At 40.9% G+C, this 22,841-nt stretch overlaps 1 protein-coding gene across 1 annotated transcript in view; it reads left to right on the forward strand.

The window, feature by feature from the left end:
- Positions 1–22,841, forward strand: part of TAF4B (TATA-box binding protein associated factor 4b) — a 94,067-nt gene that overhangs the window by 2,158 nt on the left and 69,068 nt on the right. The window contains exons 2-8 of the mRNA XM_036493589.2: positions 3,261–3,406; positions 4,406–4,513; positions 8,386–8,547; positions 8,654–8,776; positions 10,715–10,804; positions 13,244–13,861; positions 22,264–22,384. Coding sequence (XP_036349482.2) covers positions 3,261–3,406; positions 4,406–4,513; positions 8,386–8,547; positions 8,654–8,776; positions 10,715–10,804; positions 13,244–13,861; positions 22,264–22,384 — 1,368 coding nt within the window. The remainder of the gene's footprint in view (positions 1–3,260; positions 3,407–4,405; positions 4,514–8,385; positions 8,548–8,653; positions 8,777–10,714; positions 10,805–13,243; positions 13,862–22,263; positions 22,385–22,841) is intronic.

The raw sequence follows: 22,841 nt of genomic DNA on the forward strand, positions 1-22,841 counted from the left end.
CCGTGGGTCCTTGCTGCTCGTGTTGGAGACTCCTGGCCATTGGAAATCTTTGGGGAATGGATCTGTAGATAGGTACGTTCACCAACTTTCTGCTTCTTAAATAAATAGAAGAAATTTGAAAAGATATTTTAGACCTTGGAAACCCCCCTCACAAAGGAAAGAACTGTTGGTGGGGAAGTTCTTTATTGAGCTGCTTTGGGGAGTTTCTGCTGTTGTGTAGCTGAAGGGCGTACGAATACATTTGTGCACTTCTTGGTGTAGAATAAGGTAGTCAATAGTTGAATGAATTGGAAGCACCCATTACAGTGATTTAAAAAGAGGTTATGAATCTTGTGTTATTTCATTTGTAGTGAGAATTAATAGCGATGCTGAATATATATCAATTCTGTGCGATTTTCAATGTGCTAAATCTTTATTTGAGAGTTTCCTCTGTGAACAAAACTGGTCTTAAAAATATACATATCCCCCACAGGTTTTTCTACAGAGTAGGGGCTGGAAATAAAAAGTTATGTGGGGGACCCTATGAGAAAATGAAAGATCTTTTTGCACTTGCGAATGTGTGGAATTTTATGTCAAAATGTTGCCCTTTCTCTTTTGGGTGTTCTGAATCTCTTCTGTCACTTGAGTGATGGACAAGGACTTGATGATGTCTTTTCTGTCATAATCTGTGACAGTTTCTTCATTATAGACATATCGTTCAAGTTTCTCAAAGTTGTGGAGCAATTGTGGTCTTTTTTTTCATTAACCTGATTTCATAGTGAAGAAGAGCATAGAATTTACGTATTCTTTCTTTAGTACCAGAGTTACAGAGAGGAAGAGATAGTGGGATCTTCCATTCACTGGTTCATTTCCTGAGTGGTCACACTGAACAGGGCTCAGGTGGAAGCTAGGAGTTTCATTCTTGTCTCCCACATGGGTGGGAGGGGCTTATGCAGCTGTGCTGTCCTCTCCTGCTTTTACATATGACTAACAGGGAGCTGGAGCAGAAGTGGAGCAGCCAGGACACGAACGGGCACCCGTATGGGATACCTGTACTGGCAGATGCTTTACGAGCAATGCTGCAGCACCAACCTTGTTAATAGCCTTTTTTTTTTTTTTATTACATTTGATTTTTTTAAAGATTTATTTATTTTTTATTACAAGTCAGATGTACAGAGAGGAGGAGAGACAGAGAGGAAGATCTATCGTCCGATGATTCACTGTCCAAGTGACCGCAACGGCTGGTGCTGCGCCGATCCGAAGCCAGGATCCAAGAACTTCCTGCGGGTCTCCCACACTGGTGCAAGGTCCCAAAGCTTTGGGCCATCCTCGACTGCCCTCCCAGGCCACAGGCAGAGAGCTGGATGGGAAGTGGAGCTGCCGGGACTAGAACTGGTGCACACATGGGATCCCAGTGTGTTCAAGGCAAAGACTTTAGCCGCTAGGCCATGCCGCCTGGCCCTATTACATTTGATTTTATGACAGTTTCATAGGCTCTGGGATTCCCCCAACCCCTCCCCGTACCTTTCCCCCATGGTGGATTTCTCCACCTAGTTGCAGTATTACAGTTCACATCCAATCATAATTCTTTCATTGCAAGCATGTACTTTGCATAGAGTCCAGCATCTTATTGTCCAGATAAGCTCAACAGTTTCTTGGGCAGACCATCTCTGGTCTGAAGGCAGAGCTGGCAGAATATCATCCTGACCAATAAAAAGCCACAACATAGCATCAACAACAAATCATCAACAATTGAGTGACCAATATGTTAGAAAAGATAATAGCCTCTCTAACAGAAGTGAAATGATCATTTTGTGGATTTGATTTGCATTTCCCTGATCACTGGTGACAGTGAGCAATTTTTATGTTTGTTGGCCATTTGTATTTTTTCTTTTGAGAACTGTCAGTTTAGGTCATTTGTCTTTATTAACAGGATTGGCTGTTGTTTTATTGAATTTTCTCAGTTCCTAATATATTCTGGACATGAATTATTTGTTGTATAAATAGCTTGCAAAAATTTTCTTCAATTTTATTGGATTTCGAAATTGATTTTTTTGGCAGTGCAAATGCTGAGTTCAATATAATTCCATTTGTTTAGCTCTCTTTTAAAATTTTATTCCTGTTTTACCTTTTAGGGCTTTATTCAGGAAATCGTTGTTGAAGGACGGTGGGTTAATCCATGGCCTTGTGATGCCAACCTGACCCATCCTGGACTTTGTGGCCCCTTGGGGAATGAAGCTGTGGGTAGAAAACTAAATTTAAAAATGGAAGAAATAATTGCCTTCCAAAGTCTTGAAATGTTTCCCCTATATTTTCTTTTAGTATTTTTACAGTTCTTACATTTAGGTTTGGTCTATCGTACTGAATTTTGTATATGGTGAGAGGTTGGGATCATTTCAATTTTTAGTGTATGTGCTGCCAAAGCAAGCATCTGACAGGTGGGATCAAATTTCATTCTTAATATGTATGTCCAGATTTCCCAGCACCATTTGTTAAAGTTTTTTTTTTTTTTGGTATGTGTCCTTGTTACCTTTGTAAAAAAAATCAATTGGGTGTAGGTATGTGCATTATTTTCTGAGTACTGCATTCCATTGTTCTTTTTCAGTTTTTAATGTCTGTTTCCAGGCTGTTTGAATTATTATAGCTTTGTGATATGCTCTGAAACCAAGTATTGTGATGCCCAGAGCTTTACTTTTTTCCCCCCCAACTCAGGGTCTTTTTGGCTATTCTGAGTCTTTGTGGTTGCATATGAATTTTAGGATTGGTGTTCGTAATTCTGTTAAGAATGTCACTATTTAATATTGGTATAACATTAACTGGGTTGTTTTAGGTAATAGGAACATCTTAATTGTATTCTTCCAATCCATAAGAAAGAAAATCTGTCCATTTTTTGTGTTCATGATTTATTTTAATCAGTGTTTTATAATTTTCATTGTAGAGATCTTTTGCTTCTTTGATTAATTTATTCCTAAATATTTAATTTTTTTTCAGTGGAGTAGCTAGAGTTCCCCATGCACAGGTTCATGCCATGTTAATTACTATAGTTTATAAAATTTTTTGATTTTATAAAGGGAAAAGGCTTTGCATTATTTAGGATTGCTTTGTCATATGCTCAGATTAGTCGTATTTTAATTTGAGTGAAAATAGTTCTCTGTGTTGTATGTGATAATTAGCACGTCTGGAATTCAGTGTACCAGCTAGTCTACTCAGAGGAATGCAAGACAGTATGTGATGTTTATCTCTTGTTTTCTCAAGTTACTTTTGTTTTTTTTAAACTATAGGAACAGTTTTGATCAAAAGTAACAGTGGTCAGTTGATGTTGGTATCTCCCCAGCAAGCTGTGACAAGATCTGAGGCCACAACTAATGCACTTTCAAGGCCAGCAGTACCAGCAAATACTCAAACAGTCAAAATCTGTACCGTGCCGGTAATTAGCTTGAAAGTTCTTTTCCTTTTCCTTAGTTTCCCATTTTGATTTACAAATGTATATATATACCTTTGCCTTTTAAAAATGTTGAAGTGATGATCCCATTCAAGTTTCCAAATAGTATATTTCTTTGAATAAGTTAATTTAACAAGATTTTTTGTGTTATCATTTTATAATTTGTGAAATAATGAAAATTCTGAATGGTCTTTTCAAAGGAAAATGTGCATCTTACTAGGGAGAAAAAGAAGCATTTTGCCTCAATTTGTGGCAAAATATTGACACTTTATAGTATTTATTTTTATTCATATCTTACAGTAATTATCCAAAAATACACAATTTTGGCATTGGTAGAAAATGACTTATTTTGTGTACATAATGACCTTTCTAGATATCTGAAGCTTACCTTAAATGACAGAATTTTTAAAAATGTGTGGGTATTTTTATTTAAACAGAAAATGCTGAATTTCATTCAGCATGACTCAGGCTCAACCTGTGGAAAGACTGAATTATTTTTAATGTGAATCATTCTCTTCCAGTGTTGTGTTCTCCTAATTTAACCGGAGGTGCTCAATTTGTTATTTTTTGGCAGTAATGGGTGCTCCTTCATTTACTAATTTGGTTTATCTAACTGTTGTGTTGAGATAATGTTAGCCAAGTTTTGTTTGTAATTAAATATTAAAAAAGAAGCTATATGTTTTTATATGAACCAAATAATCAAGTTTAAATCTTCATGCTAAATGCTATAATACTTACTTTGAAATTTCAGTTAATGGGGTGTATTTATTCAGTCACTTGACGCCTCACAAACCTGCAGTAAGTATAAACTAAACAGTTGGTGAGTTAGATTTATAGTGTAAAATGCACATAAAGCTGACAAAGCTATAAAGTCAATTATGAAAAGTAAGTTTGCTATGGTTAAGTATGCTACTATTTAGCATAGTACTGATTCCTCAGTCACTAATGCTGATGACTTTGTCTTATTTTGCCTCTTCTCCCAAGAACTCTAGTTCACAAGTAATCAAGAAAGTGGCATTGGCACCTGTTAAAAAGTTGGCACAAGTAGGAACTACTGTGGTAACCACTGTTCCGACGTCTTCCTCAGTACAAGTAAGTTGTGACTTACTTGTAGCTATGTGTACGCTGGTCATTTAGCTATTTCCTGCCAAATGCATGTTATTGGCTGAGTGTGTTTGCAAGAGCAGGGATCTTTGAGGACCAAAACCAGTGCTGTATGAGATACATGCTGCTGGCTCCATATACTATACACTTCTCAAGGCACTTTACATCTGTCATCTCATTTCATCCTTCCGACTATAAATACAAAAAAGTTCATTGAAAGATGAATTTGAAGGATGAGCGTATTTTGGGGTAAATATTTTCAACTCTATATGCGATATTTTCATAATATGTGTTTTCCATGAAGTTTTCAAGGACCCATTGTGTGCGCAGATCCATTTTTCTTCCCAAGCCAAATATGCTTAAGCCTTTTTTAAAAAAAAGGTTTATATATTTTTATTTTATTTATCTTTAAGATTTATTTTATTTTTTACTGGAAAGTCAGATTTACAGAGAGAAGGAGAGGCAGAGAGAAAGATCTTCTGTCTGCTGATTCACTGCCCAAGTGGCTGCAATGGTCAGAACTGTGCCAGTCCAAAGCCAGGAGCAGGAGCTTCTTCCGGGTTTGCCATGCGGGTGCAGGGTCCCAAAGCTTTTGGCCGTGCTCTGACTGCTTTCACAGGCCACAGGCAGGGAGCTGGAAGGAAAGTGGAGCAGCTGAGATTAGAACTGACGCTCAAATGGGATCTTGGTGCATGCAGTGTGATGACTTTAACCCTAGGCTACTGCGTCAGGCCCTGTACTTTTATTTGAAAGACAAAATTGCAAAAGAAGAGACAAAGACAAGGCCGAAGAACTTCCTTCCACTGTTCCTCTCCCCAAATGGCCACAAGAGCCGGAGCTGGTCTGGTCTTAAACCAGGAGCCAGGAGTTTCTTCTGGGTTTCATGTGTGGGTGCAGGGTCCCAAGGACTTGGAGCTTTTTCAACTGCGTTCACAGACACATTAGCAGGGAGTTGGATTGGAAATGGAGCAGCTAGGGACCTGGTGCAAAGGCCCAGTGGCTAAATCCTCACCTTGCACCCGCTGGGGTTCCATATGGGTGCCAGTTCCTGTCCTGGATGCTCCATTTCCCATCCAGCTCCCTGCTTGTGGCCTGGGAAAGCAGTGGAGGATGACCCAAAGCCTTGGGACCCTGCCACCCACATGGGAGTCTTGGAGGACATTCCTGCTCCTGTCTTTGGATCAGCTCAGTGTTGGGTATTGTAGTTATCTGGGGAGTGAACCAGCAGATGGAAGGTCTTTGTCTGTCCTTCTCTCTGTAGATCTGGTTTTCCAATAAAAATAAATATATACATATATATTTTTAAAATAAAGGATATGGAGTAGCTGGGACTGGAACAGTGCCCAAATGGGATGCTGGTACTGCAGGTAGAGGCTTAGCTTGCTATGCCATGGCGGTGGCTCCTGCTTAATTTCATTTCTCATAAACTTTAAGTGCCCTCACTAGCTAATTTTATATATGTGGAAATAATTGTAGAGAGGTTAAAAAACTTGCTTGCTTTCCAGCAAGGTGATGCAGAGTGAGAATCTGAACCTAATTCTCTCTTATTCTGGATACTGAACCTGTATGTTGAAGGTCGGACAGTGTAATAAATTTGTTTTGGTTTTCTCTTGTATAATTTTTTAAAAAGTTTTGTTTTTAATTGGAAAGTTAGACTTATAGAGAGAAGGAGAGAGAAAGAAAGATGTTCCGTCTGCTGGTTTATTCCCAAGTGGCCACTACGGCCGGAGCTGAGCCAATCTGAAGTCAGGAGCCAGGAGCTTTTTCTGGGTCTCTCATGGAGGTGTAGGGCTTTGGGCTGTCCTTGACTGATTTTCTAGGTCACAGGCAGGGAGCTAGATGGGAAGTGGAGCAGCTGAGAGAAGAACTGAGAGAAGAACTGGAGCCCATCCAGGATCCCGGCGCATACAAGTGAGGACTTTAGCCACTAGGCTACCGTTCCGGGCCTGTATAATGAATTTTAATAACACTGTTGTGCCAGGCCCTGCACAGTAGCCTAGTAGCTAAATTCCTCACCTTGCATGTGTTGGGATCCCATATGGCGCCGGTTTGTGTCCCACTGACCCCGTTTCCCATTCAGCTCTCTGTTTGTGGTCTGGGAAAACAGTCAAGGATGCCCGAAACCTTGGGACCCTTCACCCATGTGGGAGACCTGGGAGAAGCTTTTGACTCCTGGCTTCAGATTGGCTCAGTTCCGGCCACTGTGGCCACTTGGGGAGTGAGTCATTGAATGGAAGATCTTCCTCTCTGTCTCTCCTCGTCTCTGTATATATGATTTTCCAATAAAAATTATAAATATTTATTGACCAAAAAAAGGTTGTTGTGCCAAAGAGTATGAGTTTAAGCCTGTTGAAAGCTACCACTGTATTATCAAAGTGCTCAACTATTTTAGTTAGTGGTACTTTGAGTAAAACAGCTTGTTTTTTTCTCTTAAAATTTTTATTAGAAGATATAGTATTTGTAATGCTTGAAACATATGTATATATGCTGAGGAAATTCCACTGTGCTCATTATTCTTCAGGGCCCTTCTAGGAGTAAGTTTAGGTTTGAATTTCTTAGATGTTCCTCCCTTGAGTATTAGAGATTTTCCACTTCCACTGACTTTAATCTCCTCGTTGTCAATTTTGCTTCTTTGTTCTCTGAGTATTGGAGTCTTACTATTTCTGAAACATGAAAGCTTGAGTTCATTTAGTTGGTGATCACAATTGGTGGATAATAGTTATGTTTGTGATTTTTTAAAGGGACAGGAGCAGGGGTTTATAAGCTAAAATGTTTGAATTCAAATGGGAGAAAAACCTTTATTTCTTTATTACATGCCTGTGAAACATAATGCATTTAAATTAACATGGTAATACAATATTGAGTTTTCTACGTGAATTATAAGTACTGTTTTTTCTCATCACCTTCATGCTTTTCATATGACTGTAACTTTTAGTATTTGTCTTTAAATAACATTGCCGTTTTGTTTCAATGGCATTTTCTCAGTCATTGTCCCATTTATGATTTCTTGTGCATTAACCTTTTGGTCCTGCAGGTGGTGCTGGAGTCATACCTCATTTCATTAGAGGATAGAAGAAATAATTGACCTTTTCAGTATGAAAATATCATGTTTGTAATCTTTTTGCTTACTGTAGTGGTCTACTTAGAAGAAGCATATCTGAGTATCAGATTATCTGCTCACTTTGCTTTGTTATTGAAGAAAAAGCAGAAAATTACAGGACAGGAAATTTTATATTTTCTTAGGCTTTCTATCTTAATTATTTTTGGAGAAGCAATAATCATATTTTGAGGGCCTGTATGCTTGACATTGTTTTTTACAAACAGCTTTGGAGCAGTAAGTACCATTGCTGTGTGTGCTTTTTTTCTAAGACAAGGATCAGGATTTGCAGGGTTGAAAAACTGCTATGAAGTCAGTACTGCATTGGGTGAGATAAGTAGGAAGCTGGATGAGAATGAAGCTTGGATCTTCTGGAGTCCAGAGTTCTTAAACTTTGCTGATGCAAAGGAGAGACAGAGAGAAAGATCTTCTATCTGATGGTTCATTCCCCAAGTGGCCATAATGGCCAGAGCTGAGGTGATGTGAAGCCAGGAGCTTCCAGGTCTCCCATGCGGGTGCAGGGTCCCAAGGCTTTGGGTCAACCTCTACTGCTTTCCCAGGCCGCTAGCAGGGAGCTGGATGGGAAATGGAGCAGCTGGGGCATGAACTAGCTACTGTATGGATTGTGGTACAAGGATTTAGCCACTGAGCCATTGTGCCAGTCCCAGACTTGTAGAATTAAACATTAAAGCAAATTTCTAGTCTAGTAAGTTTAAAGGTAGATACTTGCTAATCTTTGTTATAATTCTTTTTTTAATTTTAGTCCATGGCTGTGCCAACCAATACTGTCACAGTAACTCCTGCCAAGCCGTTGAACACAGTAACTACTCTGAAACCTTTAAGTGTGGGAACATCATCCACCTCCTCAAATGAGCCCAGTCTGAAAATGGAGGGGCCAGCAAGTGCTCAGACCACTCTTTCTCCAGTAAGTGCTCGTGTGTACCTTATGCAAATATAATTCTTACAAATTTTGTTGAATCCTGTCTGCTATCCAAAAATTACGATTTTCTTGTTTATATTTTCATATTTAGACAATGCTGGAAAATGTGAAGAAATGTAAGAACTTCCTTGCAATGTTAATCAAACTAGCATGTAGTGGGTCACAGTCCCCAGAAATGGGGCAAAATGTGAAGAAGCTTGTGGAGCAACTTTTGGTAAGTGAGGACCATAAAATCTTGCAAGCTCTGTGAGAATCTACAGAACGTACTTTAAATGGGAAATATTTGTTTTAAATGAGGTTATTTTAAATATGCTTCTTGATAAACTTGGTTTTTTGCCTCTTAAAATCTTTGTAATGGTTGTAAATCTTAGATGAGTCCATCTAGTATGCATTACTTTAAAATTTATTTTAACATTTATTTTTATTTGAAAGGCAGAGTTACAGAGGGAGAGGGAAAATGTGAGGGGGAGAGAAAGAGACAGAGACAGAGCGAGCGAGCGAGCTTCCATATTTATTGGTTCACTTTCTGTATGGCTGCAATGACCAGATAAGTATGTTCCCATGCCAGGAATTTCTTCCTTTTTTAAAAAATTTATTTTTCTTGCAAAGTCATATATATATAGAGGAGGAGAGACAGAGAGAAAGATCTTCCACCTGGTGATTCACTCCCCAAGTGGCCACAATGGCTAGAGCTGTGCCTATCCAAAGCCAGGAGCCAGGAGCCTTTTCTAGGTCTCCTATGCAGGTGTAGGTTCCCGAGGCTTTGGGCCGTCCTTGACTGCTTTCCCAGACCACAAGCTGGGAGTTGAATGGGAATTGGGCTGCCGGGATTAGAACTGGCAGCTATAAGGGATCCCAGCACACACAAGGCAATGACTTTAGCCACTAGCTACCACGCCGGGCCCCAGGAATTTCTTCTGGGTCTCCTACATGAGTTACAGGCATTGAGTGTAGGCAGTGTAATGTGAAACGCAAGTGTATTATCCACTAGATCCAATACTTACCCTCTACTTTATTTTTTTAATTCTTATTTTTTATTTTATATATTTTATACAGTATGTTTTTATATATGTATATGTAGTTAAATGTATAATCTATTTTTCCTCTATATCAGTGTTTCTTCCCTTAGCCTGAAGATGTTGGAGAGAAGGCTGCAAGTAGATTGTTATTAAGATTATAAAGTACCAAAAAGCTAGGCTATCAATAGACAAGATTATAAAATACCAAAAAGCTAGGCTATCAAGTTCTCATATGTCCAAATATCAAGCCTTGGGCTTTCTGGAACTTAACTTTCTTAGAGCTCAACTTTCTTATCTGTAAGAGGAGTAAAGTAAATGTGATGTTTTTAAAGGTTTCTATAACTGCCATAGTACTCTGTCTTAGCTACAAATTATACATCCTCAGCTGCTTATATCCTCCTTCAGGTAAAATGCTTTGATACAGTAAAGAGAAAGATGGTGAAAGTTAGCTGTTTTTTTATATTATGAATTGAACTGCAAGAAACATGGGTATGCAAATAACTCTTTATGCTGATTTCGTTTCATAAAACTAATTTTTATTGCTTCAGCAAGGACATAATTGGTTCTATTTTTTTTAATTGTCATTGTCTTTCTTGCCAGCAGGTATACTTGTTTACTTTTACACCATCAGTGCTTAGGACAATGCAAAAGGCAAAAAACAAGGCAAAAGCAGACTTAAGTATTAATCTGAACATAATTTATTCATCAGAGAAGCTAAAGTGCCTCCAATGTAGTTCTTTGGAACTGCTACAATGGATTGGTACAGTGTTAGGTTGGTTACAGTGATTTAAAAGTTGTAATGACAGAATACCTTAAGGCCACCACACCTGTTCTCTACCCTTTCTAGTTGTGTTTGGATTTAGGAATGGTGCATTATTCAGGTCATCAGATCTTCTCTATTACTTTGCTTGCTGGAGTCTTCAAAGAAAGAAAAGGAAAAACAAATTATCCCATAATTATATTCCCCATGGGTAAACCTCTGTATTATTTGCAGATACTAAGATGATATGCAAAAAGAAAAAGGCTTCTTTTAATGATGATCTTTACTGATTGTGAAAAGTCATCAGTTACACAATTTGTCCTCAAATATTAGAACACCTAACTGTGTTGTGTTTCTCCCGTTCCTCCCTCAGGATGCAAAAATTGAAGCGGAAGAGTTTACTAAGAAACTGTATGTTGAACTGAAGTCTTCACCTCAGCCTCACCTAGTTCCTTTTCTTAAGGTGGAGTTACGTAATTGTTTGGGTTAGGTTACCTTGGAATAATTAATAACCTGATTGTTTCAATATGCCAATAGTTCAGAGATATTAACAGTGTGGTAGAAACCTTTCTGTGCTTTGGTAAATTACAGATCACACTCAGGATTCTTTTGATTTGAATACTGTATGAAAGCTGAATTGGCCTCTTCTTCATGAACAGATTTATGATTTTATACTACAGGAATATATAAATACTCAGAAGATTTTGGGGGGTGTGTATGAGAGAGAGAGACAAAAAGAGAGGGGCAGTAATTGGACCTTTTGTTTTAGGCCAATGACGTTTATAATAATAAACCACATATTGCTAGGTTTGGTGGGAAGGTGAAAACTTACTTCGCATATGCTTTTTTTTTTGTATGATTTATTTATTTTTATTGGAAAGGCAGATTTACGGAGAAGAGACAGAAAAATCCTCCATCTGCTGATTCACTCCCCAAATGGCTGCAGTGGCTGGACCTGAGCTGATCCAAAACCAGGAGCCAAGTGCTGTTTCTGGATCTCCCATGTGGGTATAGGATCCGAAGGCTTTGGGCCAACCCACACTTCCTTCCCAAATCACAAGCTGGGAGCTGGATAGGAAGTAGAGCATCTGGGACATTAACTGGTGCACATATGGGATGTTGGTGCTTGCAGGTGGAGGATTAGCCAGTTGAGCCATCATGCCAGCCCTAGGCATAGGTTTTTGTATGATTTATTGAATCACATCTATTTTTTTAAAAAGATTTTTTATTTATTTTATTGGAAAGTCAGATATGCAGGGAGGAGGAGAGACAGAGAGGAAGATCTTACAAGCGCTGAATCACTCCCCAAGTGGCCACAGCAGCCAGAGCTAAGCCAATCTGAAGCCAGGAGCCAGGAGCCTCCTCTAGGTCTCCCACACTGATGCAGGGTCCCAAGGCTTTAGGCAGTCCTTGAGTGCTTTCCCTGGCTACAAGCAGGGAGCTGGATGGGAAGCGGAGCTTCTGGGAAATGAACCGGCACCCATACGGATCCTGGTGTGTGCAAAGCGAGGACTTTAGCCACTAGGCTACTGCGTCAGGCCTTCACATAAAGTTTTGACAGCAATAACAACTTAAAAACAAGAGTTTGTTTTGGCAGATTGTGTATTTGGGACTGCAGTTGTGGCTCAAGGTGCTTCAACACCCGCGTCCTATATGAATGCTGGTTCAACTCTTGGCTCCTCTGCTTCTGATCAAGCTGCCTGCTAGTACACCTGAAAGGGCAGAGTGATGCGACAGATGTTTGGGCCCTTAACCACGGCGTGGTAGATGTAGGTGAGGTTTCTGCCTTCTGGCTTCAGCTCCACTCAGTCCTGCTGTTGGCTATTATTTGGGGAGTGAACCAACAGATGGAGACCCCCTACCACTGCCCTCCGCTTTCTTTTTCCATCTCCCTCTCACCTTCTTCTCTAGCTCTTAGTAGGCAGTTTGACTGAATGTGTCATACCAGGAAATATTCTAAAACCCAAAGATAACCATCTGTGTTTTTGCATCTCATTTTTTTTTCCTAGTAAATAAGAAACAAACCCAGAGGATGACAAAGCTAAACATACTGGTTTTACATTGGAAAATTTTTAGTACTTATTTATTTTTAGTTGAAAGGCAGATTTTACCGAGGAAGAAGGAGAGACATAGAGAGATCTTGCATCTGATTGGTTCACCCCCCAAATGGCTGTAATGGTTGGAGCTGAGCCAGTCTGAAGCCAGAAGCCCGGAGCTTCTTCCAGGTCTCCTATGTGGGGCCATCTTCTGCTTTCCCAGGCGCATTAACAGTTTGCTGGATCAGAAGTGGAGCAATTGGGACTAAGTGACCATTTGGGATGGTGGTACTGCAAGCTGAGGCCTGTCTTGCTGTGCCTTGGCACCAGCTCCTGACTTATCTTTCTTCTTCTATCAGGATACAAACATAGACACAACACTTGATATCCAGTCAGAAAACATGCTGGTTCAATTAGGAATTTAGTCACAATTTACTATTTACTTTGAGTTAGTTTTATTTTTGTGCGGAGATCACTTTTGTTCAAGGTTCAAAACTATTTGCAAAAGGATCTAGCTTCTGTTGTGATATCAGTGAGTTTATAGAGTCTAAAATTATTTTCCTTTAGGAATTTAAAAAATTATGGAAATGTGTGATTCCGTGTTTTGCTTTACTAGTGTGCTGTTGAGTTATGTAAAATAAGTTCAGTACTAGTGTAATAATGTAACATTTTAATTAATAGTGTTTGGGAGCTTTAAATTGATTGTATCCTGGGTATTGACAGAATGTAAGTGACAATTAAATTCCTTTACTGAAACATTTGATTTTGACTTTATATTTCTAAGATGATGAAGAGCAAAATTTTTGTTTTGTCTGTAGCTAATCTCTTTAGTTATTAGTGTTTCTTTTTCCCCCTCATATTTCTAGAAAAGTGTGATTGCCTTACGACAGCTTCTACCTAATGCCCAGAGCTTCATTCAGCAGTGTGTTGAGCAGACCTCTTGTGAGGGTGTCATTGCCACCTGTACCACAGCAGTGACAACTGCTCCCGCGGTGACGACTACAGTTTCCGTCATTCAGCCTGAAAAGCCCATTGTGGTTTCTGCAGCAGCAGCACCCAGAGCTGTGTCGGTGCAGACTCTGAATACACTTGCTGGTGCAGATGGAGTAAAACCTGGAGTTGTGACTCTTCATTCTGTGGGTCCAGCTACTGTACAAGGAGGAACAGCAGCTGGAACTGTTTTGCTTCAAACTTCAAAACCACTTGTGACATCTATACCAAATACAGTTACAACGGTCCCACTTCAGGCTGAGAAGCCAGTTGCCTCTGGAGCAGCAGTGACCCTGGCCCTTCCTTCAGTAGCTTTTCGAGAAACTTCAGCTACAGCTCTTTGTCTTCCATCTGTAAAACCTGTTGTTACTCCTGCTGGGAGCACATCTGACAAGCCTGTTGTTGGCGCTCCGGTCCACATCAAAATTGCCCAGCCGAGTCCTGCTCTTTCACAGCCAACTGGGGTTCCACAGGCAGTCAAAGTCAAGCAACTAGTGAGTAACATTTTGCTTTCTTTTCTTTTTTATGTGATTTATTTCTGTGTTGTTTTTTACGTAGTTGAGAGGGATGCATGCCCATGTGGGCTTCCAGTTAGGGTAGAGAGCGTCAAAGTATGGAGGAAAGTGGGTGGGCAAATGTTTTAGTTCTTTTTGTTTCTCCTGCGTTTGCTGGGGTGGAAGGAGAGGGGAGCCACTTGTCAAACTGCATCAGCACTGGGGATGGCGGAAGGGGGGTGGCTTTTTGATGACATTTTAGACACCTTGCTGTGGGGAAGAATGTAGTGGGTGTTAATTGAGTGTTTGTTTTTTTTTTTTAAAGATTTATTCATTTTATTACAGCCAGATATACACAGAGGAGGAGAGACAGAGAGGAAGATCTTCCGTCCGATGATTCATTCCCCAAGTGAGCCGCAACGGGCCGATGCGCGCCGATCCGAAGCCAGGAACCTGGAACCTCTTCCGGGTCTCCCACGCGGGTGCAGAGTCCCAAGGCCTTGGGCCGTCCTCGACTGCTTTCCCAGGCCACAAGCAGGGAGCTGGATGGGAAGTGGAGCTGCCGGGATTAGAACCGGCGCCCATATGGGATCCCGGGTCTTTCAAGGCGAAGACTTAAGTCGCTAGGCCAACCCGCCGGGCCCAATTGAGTGGTTTTAATAGGTTTGAGTTGCCACTGGCTTTATTGCACCAAGGTTGAGAAAATCTTTCCGTAGTCTGTTGGCTGACCAAGTCCACCTTAGTGCATCCACGAGCCTAGGAACATGTTGCAAAGCTTGGCTAGGAGAGCTGCCCAAACTGTTCTGCTTTCCATCCTCTGATGAGGCACTTGTTATGATGCTAGCCTGGGTGAGCTGTCGTTCCGCTGTGTGCATCTGGGTAGGCTATCCATTATGTGGGCATCGGCAGCTGAGGAGGCTCAGTCCTGACACAGGCACTCCAAGGTCAGAACATGTACATTGTGGTTTCCCCTGTGACTGGTTTGTTTATTTTTATTTTTGTTGATATTTACATAATTGATCAGTGTGGAAAGTATTGAGAGTTAGGGGAAAGTAGGTGAGACCATTGTTTCCAAATTTTCTTTTTCTTCCTCCTGTATGTAGGGTATGGGGAGAGAAAAGGGGAGAAGCCACACCCAGCCTCCCAACTGCTTCAGTACCTGGGGATGAGGGAACATGTGGCCGGGTTTTGAGGCTGCCATCTAACTGGGGAGTCTGCCAAGAAACCTCTCTTGGGGTGACCTCAGACTTGACTCTTGTGTGCACCAGCCAGTGCAGGGTCAGGCTTGGTCTGTCTGCACCAGCCAAAGAACGTAACAGTGGATGCAACTGCATGGTCACCACTGGGTGTATGGCCCAGCCCAGCTGGCTCTACACAAACCCAGTCCTGGTGTATACCAGCAGGTCTGTAGCCTAGTTGGGACTACCACCAATAACCTCTACCAGACCTTCCCCTAACCCTGGGTTTTATATGTGTCAGCATCTGCTGCAACCTAGCGCAACCCAGCCCATGTCCCAGTTGGCTCCTGTGCTCCCCTATGAGTGCTGCAGCTTAGTTTGGCTCACCCCATCCCCATAATCTCTTGTATGCTGAGAGATGCCACCACTTTGTCCAGCCTGGCCTGCCTCTAGTCCTGGTTCTTGTGCTCTCCAGTGATAGGTACACTCCTAGCAAGGGAGTGCATACGGTCCCCCTGCCAGGCATGTTTCCTGTCCCAGATCTTATGCCTATGATCAATCCTTGGACAACATGCACCTAGTCCTGGCAACTTGTCAGCTGGTGCTGCGGCCTACCCCGGCTGGCCCACACTGTCGTCAGTTCCGCATCTAGCCGCATCTCTCATGTGAACTGATGGGTTCTGTGGCCTAGTCAAGCCCAACCCACCACAGGTCCAAGTCCTTACGCATACCAATGGGTGCCACAACCTGGTTGGGGTGACTCCGAGTAACCCCCATTAGGCATTCCCCCAGTCCAAGTTTTTGTATGTACTGGCATGTGCTGCAGCCTAGCTCAGACTGTCCCACATCCCAGCTAGCTCTTACGCACACCTGCAAGTGTCAGGTGAGTTCTGCAGTCCAGCATGGGTTGGCCGGTCACTACCCTCTGCCCTCATGTAAACCTGTGGGTGCTGCAGTCCCACAGAGGGGAGCCTACAAGTGCCTCACAGAATCTGCCCCCAGATCCAGTTCTTGAGTTCTGGAGGCTCTGTGGCCCAGTCTGAAGTCACCTACTTCCTGCTGTGACCCTTGTGGGCAGGTATTGCAGACTAGCCCAGCTGGTCATGCCCCAGCCCAATTCCCATGTGCCAGTGGGTGGAGGGTGAGGCTGTTTAGCTCAGCCCGGGTCTCTCATGTGGGCGGATGTCTTTGCCTGACCCAGATATGCCTTCCAGTTTCCCCCCACTAAACCATTCCATCTCAGCTCTCTGGCCTCCCTGCGTGTGCAGTGGCTGGCCCGTGGAAATCCCCAAGAAGTCATTCCTTTTCTGTCAAACATGCCCTCAGCTGTTCCTTGTCTAATACATCCCCAGACACCCTTCCCTGGGCAATGTGTAGTGCCCAGCCTGGGGGCTGCGGTGACTTGTCTTGGCTAGGTACAAGACAGTCTACACAGTTGCCTACAGCGAGGATGAGTATGATTATCAAATGCAAAAATGTATTTTTTGTCTTGTAGGATTTTTGTGGGTATTTGAATTTAATTTTAGAGATGAAGATAGTATTTTTACTAATAAAATAGTTATTAACCTTTAAAAAATACTTACTTTATTTGATATTTGAAAGGCAGACTTACAGAGAGGAGACACAGAAAGTGCTGGCTCATTATTCAAATGGCTGCAACCCCCAGAGCTGAGCGTATCTGAAGCAGGGAGCCAAGAGCCCCCTGGGTCTCCCATGCATTACCAGGGAGCAAAGATATGGGCTGTCTTTCACTGCTCTCCCAGGCCACAACCTGGGAGCTGGATGGGAAGTGGAGCAGCTGGGACAGGAACTGGTACCCAAATAGTATGCTGGTGCTAGCAGGGGAAGAACTAGCCTGATGAGCCACAGTGCTGGCCCCAATAATAGTATTTTTATTAATAGTATTTCTTTTTTTCTAAAAAAAAAAAATAAGAATTTTTATTGGGAAGGCAGATCAAATTTACGGAGTGAAAGAGAGATAGTGAGAAAGATCCTTGTCTTGCAAGCACCGGGATCCCGTGTTTACACCGGTTTGTGTCCTGGCTGTTCCACTTTTCCAGCTCCCTGCTTTTGGCCTGGGAAAGCAGTGGAAGACGACCCAAAGCCTTGGGACCCTACACTTGCTGGGAGACCCAGAGGAAGTTTGTGGCTCCTGGCTTCGAATTTGCTCAGCTCCAGCTGTTGTGACCACTTGAGGAGTGATCCAGGGGATGGAAGATCTTTGTCTCTCCTCTCTGTAAATCTGACTTTCCATAAAAAATAGATGAAAGAAAAATAAATCTTAAAAAAGTTTAGATTTGTCTCTATGTGCTATCATAATATCTCTTCAGTGTCCTTTGGGAGTCTGCTAAAATGTTCAAATAAAGCAACTAGAATTATTCACAGTTTCTGTGAGATAGAAGTTTTAAAATCCACACTAATAGGCCCGGTATGGTGGCCTAGCCTAGTGGCTAAAATCCTCGCCTTGAACGCGCTGGGATCCCATATGGGCGCTGGTTCTAATGCCAGCAGCCTCATTTCCCATCCAGTTCCCTGCTTGTGACCTGGGAAAGCAGTCGAGGACGGCTCAAAGCTTTGGGACCCTGCACCTGCGTGGGAGACCTAGAGGAAGTTCCTGGCTCCTGGCTCCGGATCAGCACAGCACTTGCCGTTGTGGTCATTTGAGGAGTGAATCATCGGACAGAAGATCTTCCTCTCTGTCTCTCCTCCTCTGCATATCTGACTTTGTAATAAAAATAAATAAATCTTAAAAAAACAAGAGAAATGAAATTGAACTTCTAAAATAAATTAACCCAGAATATTTAAAAAAGAAATTTTGTGTATCTTTTTCTTGTACCTAATTATTTTGAAATACGAAAGATACTTAAAGGATTTCAACCAATACATTTATGTGACATAATCAACCAGTGAGACTGAATTTACCAGTGGCTGCTATTGTCACAGTTCTCACAACCTAGGAAAAATGTTTCCAAGGTATAAATTTTACTTCCTTTACTGGCTAATGACCATTATTTTCTTTAGAGAAGAGATAATGAAGTAGGAGAAACAAGAAGAGTCATTAATTGTACTATGGGCTTAATTGGTTGACTCTTGATTTTGTGTTGAAGTAACCAACCGAGATCAAGACATGCAGATTGTCCTTTTGTCTTCCTTTTTTGCCTTCTATTTCAAAGTGGAAGGAAAGGTAAAATTCAGTTGTTGATTTTAATCTCACTTAAATAAAGCTAATAAAAGGTTTAGTGAAGGAAGAAGATGAATTCAAGTAAGGCATACCCTATATTTACCAGGTATAATTAGGAGTTGCACAAAAACTCTCAGCAAGCTATAATTTAATCAGAATTAGAATAACAGTCTTGATCTATGAATTCATTAATGCTGATTTATTTAGATTTACTTGAAGTTTTGTAAGGTTACATTGAAATTGAAGGAAAATAGAACCTTTAATAATGTTTACAATGTGTATGTCCTTTTTTAATTATGAAAAGTTTCAAATATAGTAAAATTTGAGGTTTGATGTGGACACCAATATACCAGTCATCTAGATTCTCTTGTTTATACTGACAACACTTGATTTATGTTTTATTTACTTAGCAACCAATTCATAATAATTTTTAAAGACTTCTTCCTAAAGAATTGAACATGTATATCACTAATTACAGTTCAATATTTGTTTACTCTTTTTAGGTAAAATTTGTAAGCACAGATTTTAAATATACTACTAGAACAAAAATTTAAAAGGAATGTCTATATTTACCTGAAAGAGTTACAGAAAGAGAGAGAGATCGAGATGGAGGTCTTACATCCACTGATTAATTTAGAGAGAGAGAGAAATAGATGTAACTAGTTTGAGATTGAGATGGAGGTCTTACATGTACTAATTAAGTCCTCAGATGGCTGCTATGGCCAGGAATGGGCCAGGCTGAAGCCAAGAGCTTCTCAGATCTCTCATGTGGTTGGCAGGGACCTAGCTATCCTCCGCTGCTTCCCCAGGCACTCAGCAGGGAGCTGGATAGGAAGTGGAGCAGTATTCATATGATATGCTGGTGACACTGCAGCTGGCAGCTTAGCTCTTTATTCTCCAGTGCTGTTCTCCCCATTAGATTAGATTGGTCTGTGGTTCCAGATCCTTGTGTAATTCAACCTCTCCACCCCATCAAAATACATAATGTCACCACCTGAAAATTTCCTCACACCTCTCTCCAGGCAACCTTCCTATCATTCTCCCAGAAACACCTCTTCTGGTAAGACTATCCCATGGATTAGTTTTGTATGCCCTAGGACTTCATTGGATGGAGTCACTGTTCTCATTGCTTGTTTAATAATACTTATTTCTTTGTTTCCCTTTTTTAAGATGGAATTTCAGAATAGTTCTCATTCAGATATATGTAAAAATAGTTGTCACTTAAAGAATGTTGAATAGTGTTTCTAAGTTTGTTGTAAAGCACTAGAACATTATTTTATGTTTATATCCCAAATCCAAATACAACATTAGAACTTGACAAATAGACATAGCATTAATTCTAGAGGGTATTTTTGGGGAAAAAGCAAGTCAAGAATTTAAAATTTTTTAAAGATTTATTTATTTTTATTAGGCAGATTTACAGAGAGAAGGAGAGACAAAGGGAGTTCTTTCGTCCGTTGGTTCACTCCCCAAGTGGCCACAACGGCCGCTGCTGAGCTGATCTGAGCAGAAGCCAGGTGCCAGGAGCTTCTGTGTCTCCCATGCAGGTGCAGGGTCCCAGGGTCATCCTCTGCTGCTTTCCCAGAACACAAGTAGGGAGCAGCCAGAACACGAACCTGTGCCCATGTGGGATTCCAGGTGTACAAGCCAAGGATTAGGCCACTAGACCATTGTGCTGGGCCTAAGGATTTAATTTTTAAAGAACATATATAGTTTTACTTGCTAACCAGGAGCAGATCTGTTCTTTGGGCCAATTTCCAGTACTCCAGAATAATTTCACACTCTGTAAGATGCCTAATAACTGGTTTTATATGACATTCTTTGGAAGAAGTCAAATGAATTCTCTTGTATGCTAATATTCAGTATATTTCCTTTTGTTCAGCAGGCATGCAAGAGTATGCTGTTTGTGTTTTTTGAGTTTTGGTACCCCAGTGTTACTAAGTATAAGACAAGAAATGATGGGACTCTTGGGTGGTTAAATCCCAACCCGAAACTTAATGTTAAAGTTTTGTGTACCCTTCAGAAATGGTATAAAGACTAATCAGTGAGAGTATTTTATGATCTAAATCTTTTACATAATAAATATATGTTGTATATTTTATTATATAAATATAAATGTATAATATTTTTAATATAAATGTTATATATAAGTATATAAATGGCTTTTTTGTTATATTTCATGATTTATATACTGAAAAGAATACCTAATAGTGTCAAGAAGAAAAACAGTCAATGGAGAGATGAACTAGAACTATAGTGCTTGAGATCTTGAGCTGCACCCAGAATGGCTTAAATGAAAGTCTAGATATACAGTATAGTCTGTACATAATCTCTAAAGCTTTACAATGTGTAAGTATGATCTCAGCTTCATTGAACTCCATTGCTGTTTCAAGTGTTTTATACTCAAAAAATGGTAAGAATTTAATTATTCTAATTGAAGAGTGTATTTCTTCTCTAAGCATATTAGTTCCCACAGGAATACTTATTAGGGTAATTTATGTTTCAAGTAATATACATTTGTTCTAAAGCTTATTTACCAAAATTAGAAAGTAGTATAGAGACTGGCTTAATGGCCAGCTTGTAGTTCTGACATCCCATATGAATGCTGGTTCGTGTCCTGCCTGCTCCCCTTCCCTTCCAGCTCCCTGCTTATGACCTTGGAAAGCAGGGGAGAATGGCCCAAAGTTTTGGGGTTCTGCATCTGCTTGGGAGACCTGGAAGTGGCTTCAGATCACCTCAACTCTGACTATTGCAGCCATTTGGTGGGGGGAGGGGATAAACCAGAGGATGGAAGATCTTTCTGTCTCTCCTCTCTTTCCAATAAGAACAAATAAGTAAATAAGGTGCTATAAATTTTAGTTCCAAGGGGTTGGGACAGTGCAATGGCAGGCTTCTACCTGTGTTATAGTCATCTGTTAAGGGAGCCAGTTAGAGTCTTGGCTGTTTGCTGGGGTCTGTACAGTGGGTGTGGAGGACGCGAAGGTATGTGGAGAACTGATCCCCTCCAGGTAAGGCTGTGAGGAAAATTCCGTTGCGTGGCAGGACCCCTGGGGATCTCTCTGCAACCACCTCAAGGTAGTTCCATCCCCCTTTGCATGGACCACTCTGCTGAGAATTCTGTAATCTATTTAGGCATTGTTGTGCTGTGGGGTTGGTTTTACCATCAATGTGAGCCTGGAAATTAATGAAGGACAGATGTAGACATTCCTTCTGGGGTTCATTGCCCAAATGGCTGCAATGGTTGAAGTTGGGACCATCTGAAGCCTGGATCCACTAACGTCTTCTGGTCTCTCACATGAGTGTGGGGGCCCAAGAACTTGAATCTTTCTTTGCTGCCTTCTAGGCCACAGGCAGAGAACTGCATCAGAAGTAGGATAGCTGCTGGAGGCCAGCTCCAGATGAGCTCGGAATTCAAGAAGGGTGCATGGAGTAGGGATAGAAAAAGAAGAAATGGAACACTATGATTTCTTTTTTTTTTTTTAAGGTTTATTTATTTTATTACAAAGTCAGCTATACAGAGAGGAGGAGAGACAGAGAGGAAGGTCTTCCCTCCGATGATTCACTCCCCAAGTGAGCGCAATGGCCGGTACTGCACCGATCCAAAGCCAGGAGCCAGGAAGATATATCTGAGATTTGGTTTAAAATAATTGAAGATGACAGGGAAGTTGGGGTAGAAGTGAAACAAGGTTAGTCAAGAATTATTCATTATACTGATTTAAGTACTAGTTAATTTTTTTTTCATTCCTATACTTCTGTTATGTTTGAAATTTTCCATGATAAGTTAAAATAAAAATGGGTTCATTATAGAGAATTATAAATTTGAATTTCACTCTAATATAATGTCTGAAGTCATTATGATTTACACTTGTGGACGAGATAATTTTCCCATGTATGAATTTAAATTTTAATTAGATACTCATGTTATGCTAAGATAAAGGAATATTTGTGGCAGAATAAACACAAGCACAAGTTAAAAATGAGAATTTGTTTTTCCAAAGCAGATTTGGATGAATGACTGTGAATGCTGGTTCTTACTGTTTCAGGTGGTCCAGCAGCCTTCAGGAGGCTTTGCAAAACAAGCGCCCACACTTGCCCATTCCTCAGCGTTGAGCATTCAGAAATCTGGGCAGAAGAAGATGCCAGTGAACACCGTAATACCTACCAGTAAGTTCCCTTCAGCTGAATACAGGTTAATATCAGCCTCATAGCACTGTGTTTGGAATGTGGTGATGTTTTGGGCAGGGACCAGAGCCAGGAGACAGCAACTTAATATCAGTCTCCAGTGTGAGTGATAGGGCATTGACTATTCGAGGATCACCTGCTGCCTGTGAGTGTCTTCCTGCCTCTTATTAGCACGAGGCTGGAAGCAGGAGCCAAAGCCAGCAGTGGAACTCAGGCACTCTGATATGGGATACAGGCATCTCAGCTGGCATGTTAACTACTAGACCAACTGCTAGACTCTATGAGGGGCAAGCAGCTTTTTACTGGTAATATTAAGAAGAAAGATTTGCTCTTTTAAAGTTAATATATATGAGAGAAGACTGAAAGATAACTATTATGTTCTTTGTATATGCATGATAATTTTATTGGTTATACGCATTGTTTTGAAATAAAAGAAGCA

Source organism: Ochotona princeps, chromosome 18, assembly GCF_030435755.1.
Source record: "Ochotona princeps isolate mOchPri1 chromosome 18, mOchPri1.hap1, whole genome shotgun sequence".
NCBI lineage: Eukaryota > Metazoa > Chordata > Mammalia > Lagomorpha > Ochotonidae > Ochotona > Ochotona princeps.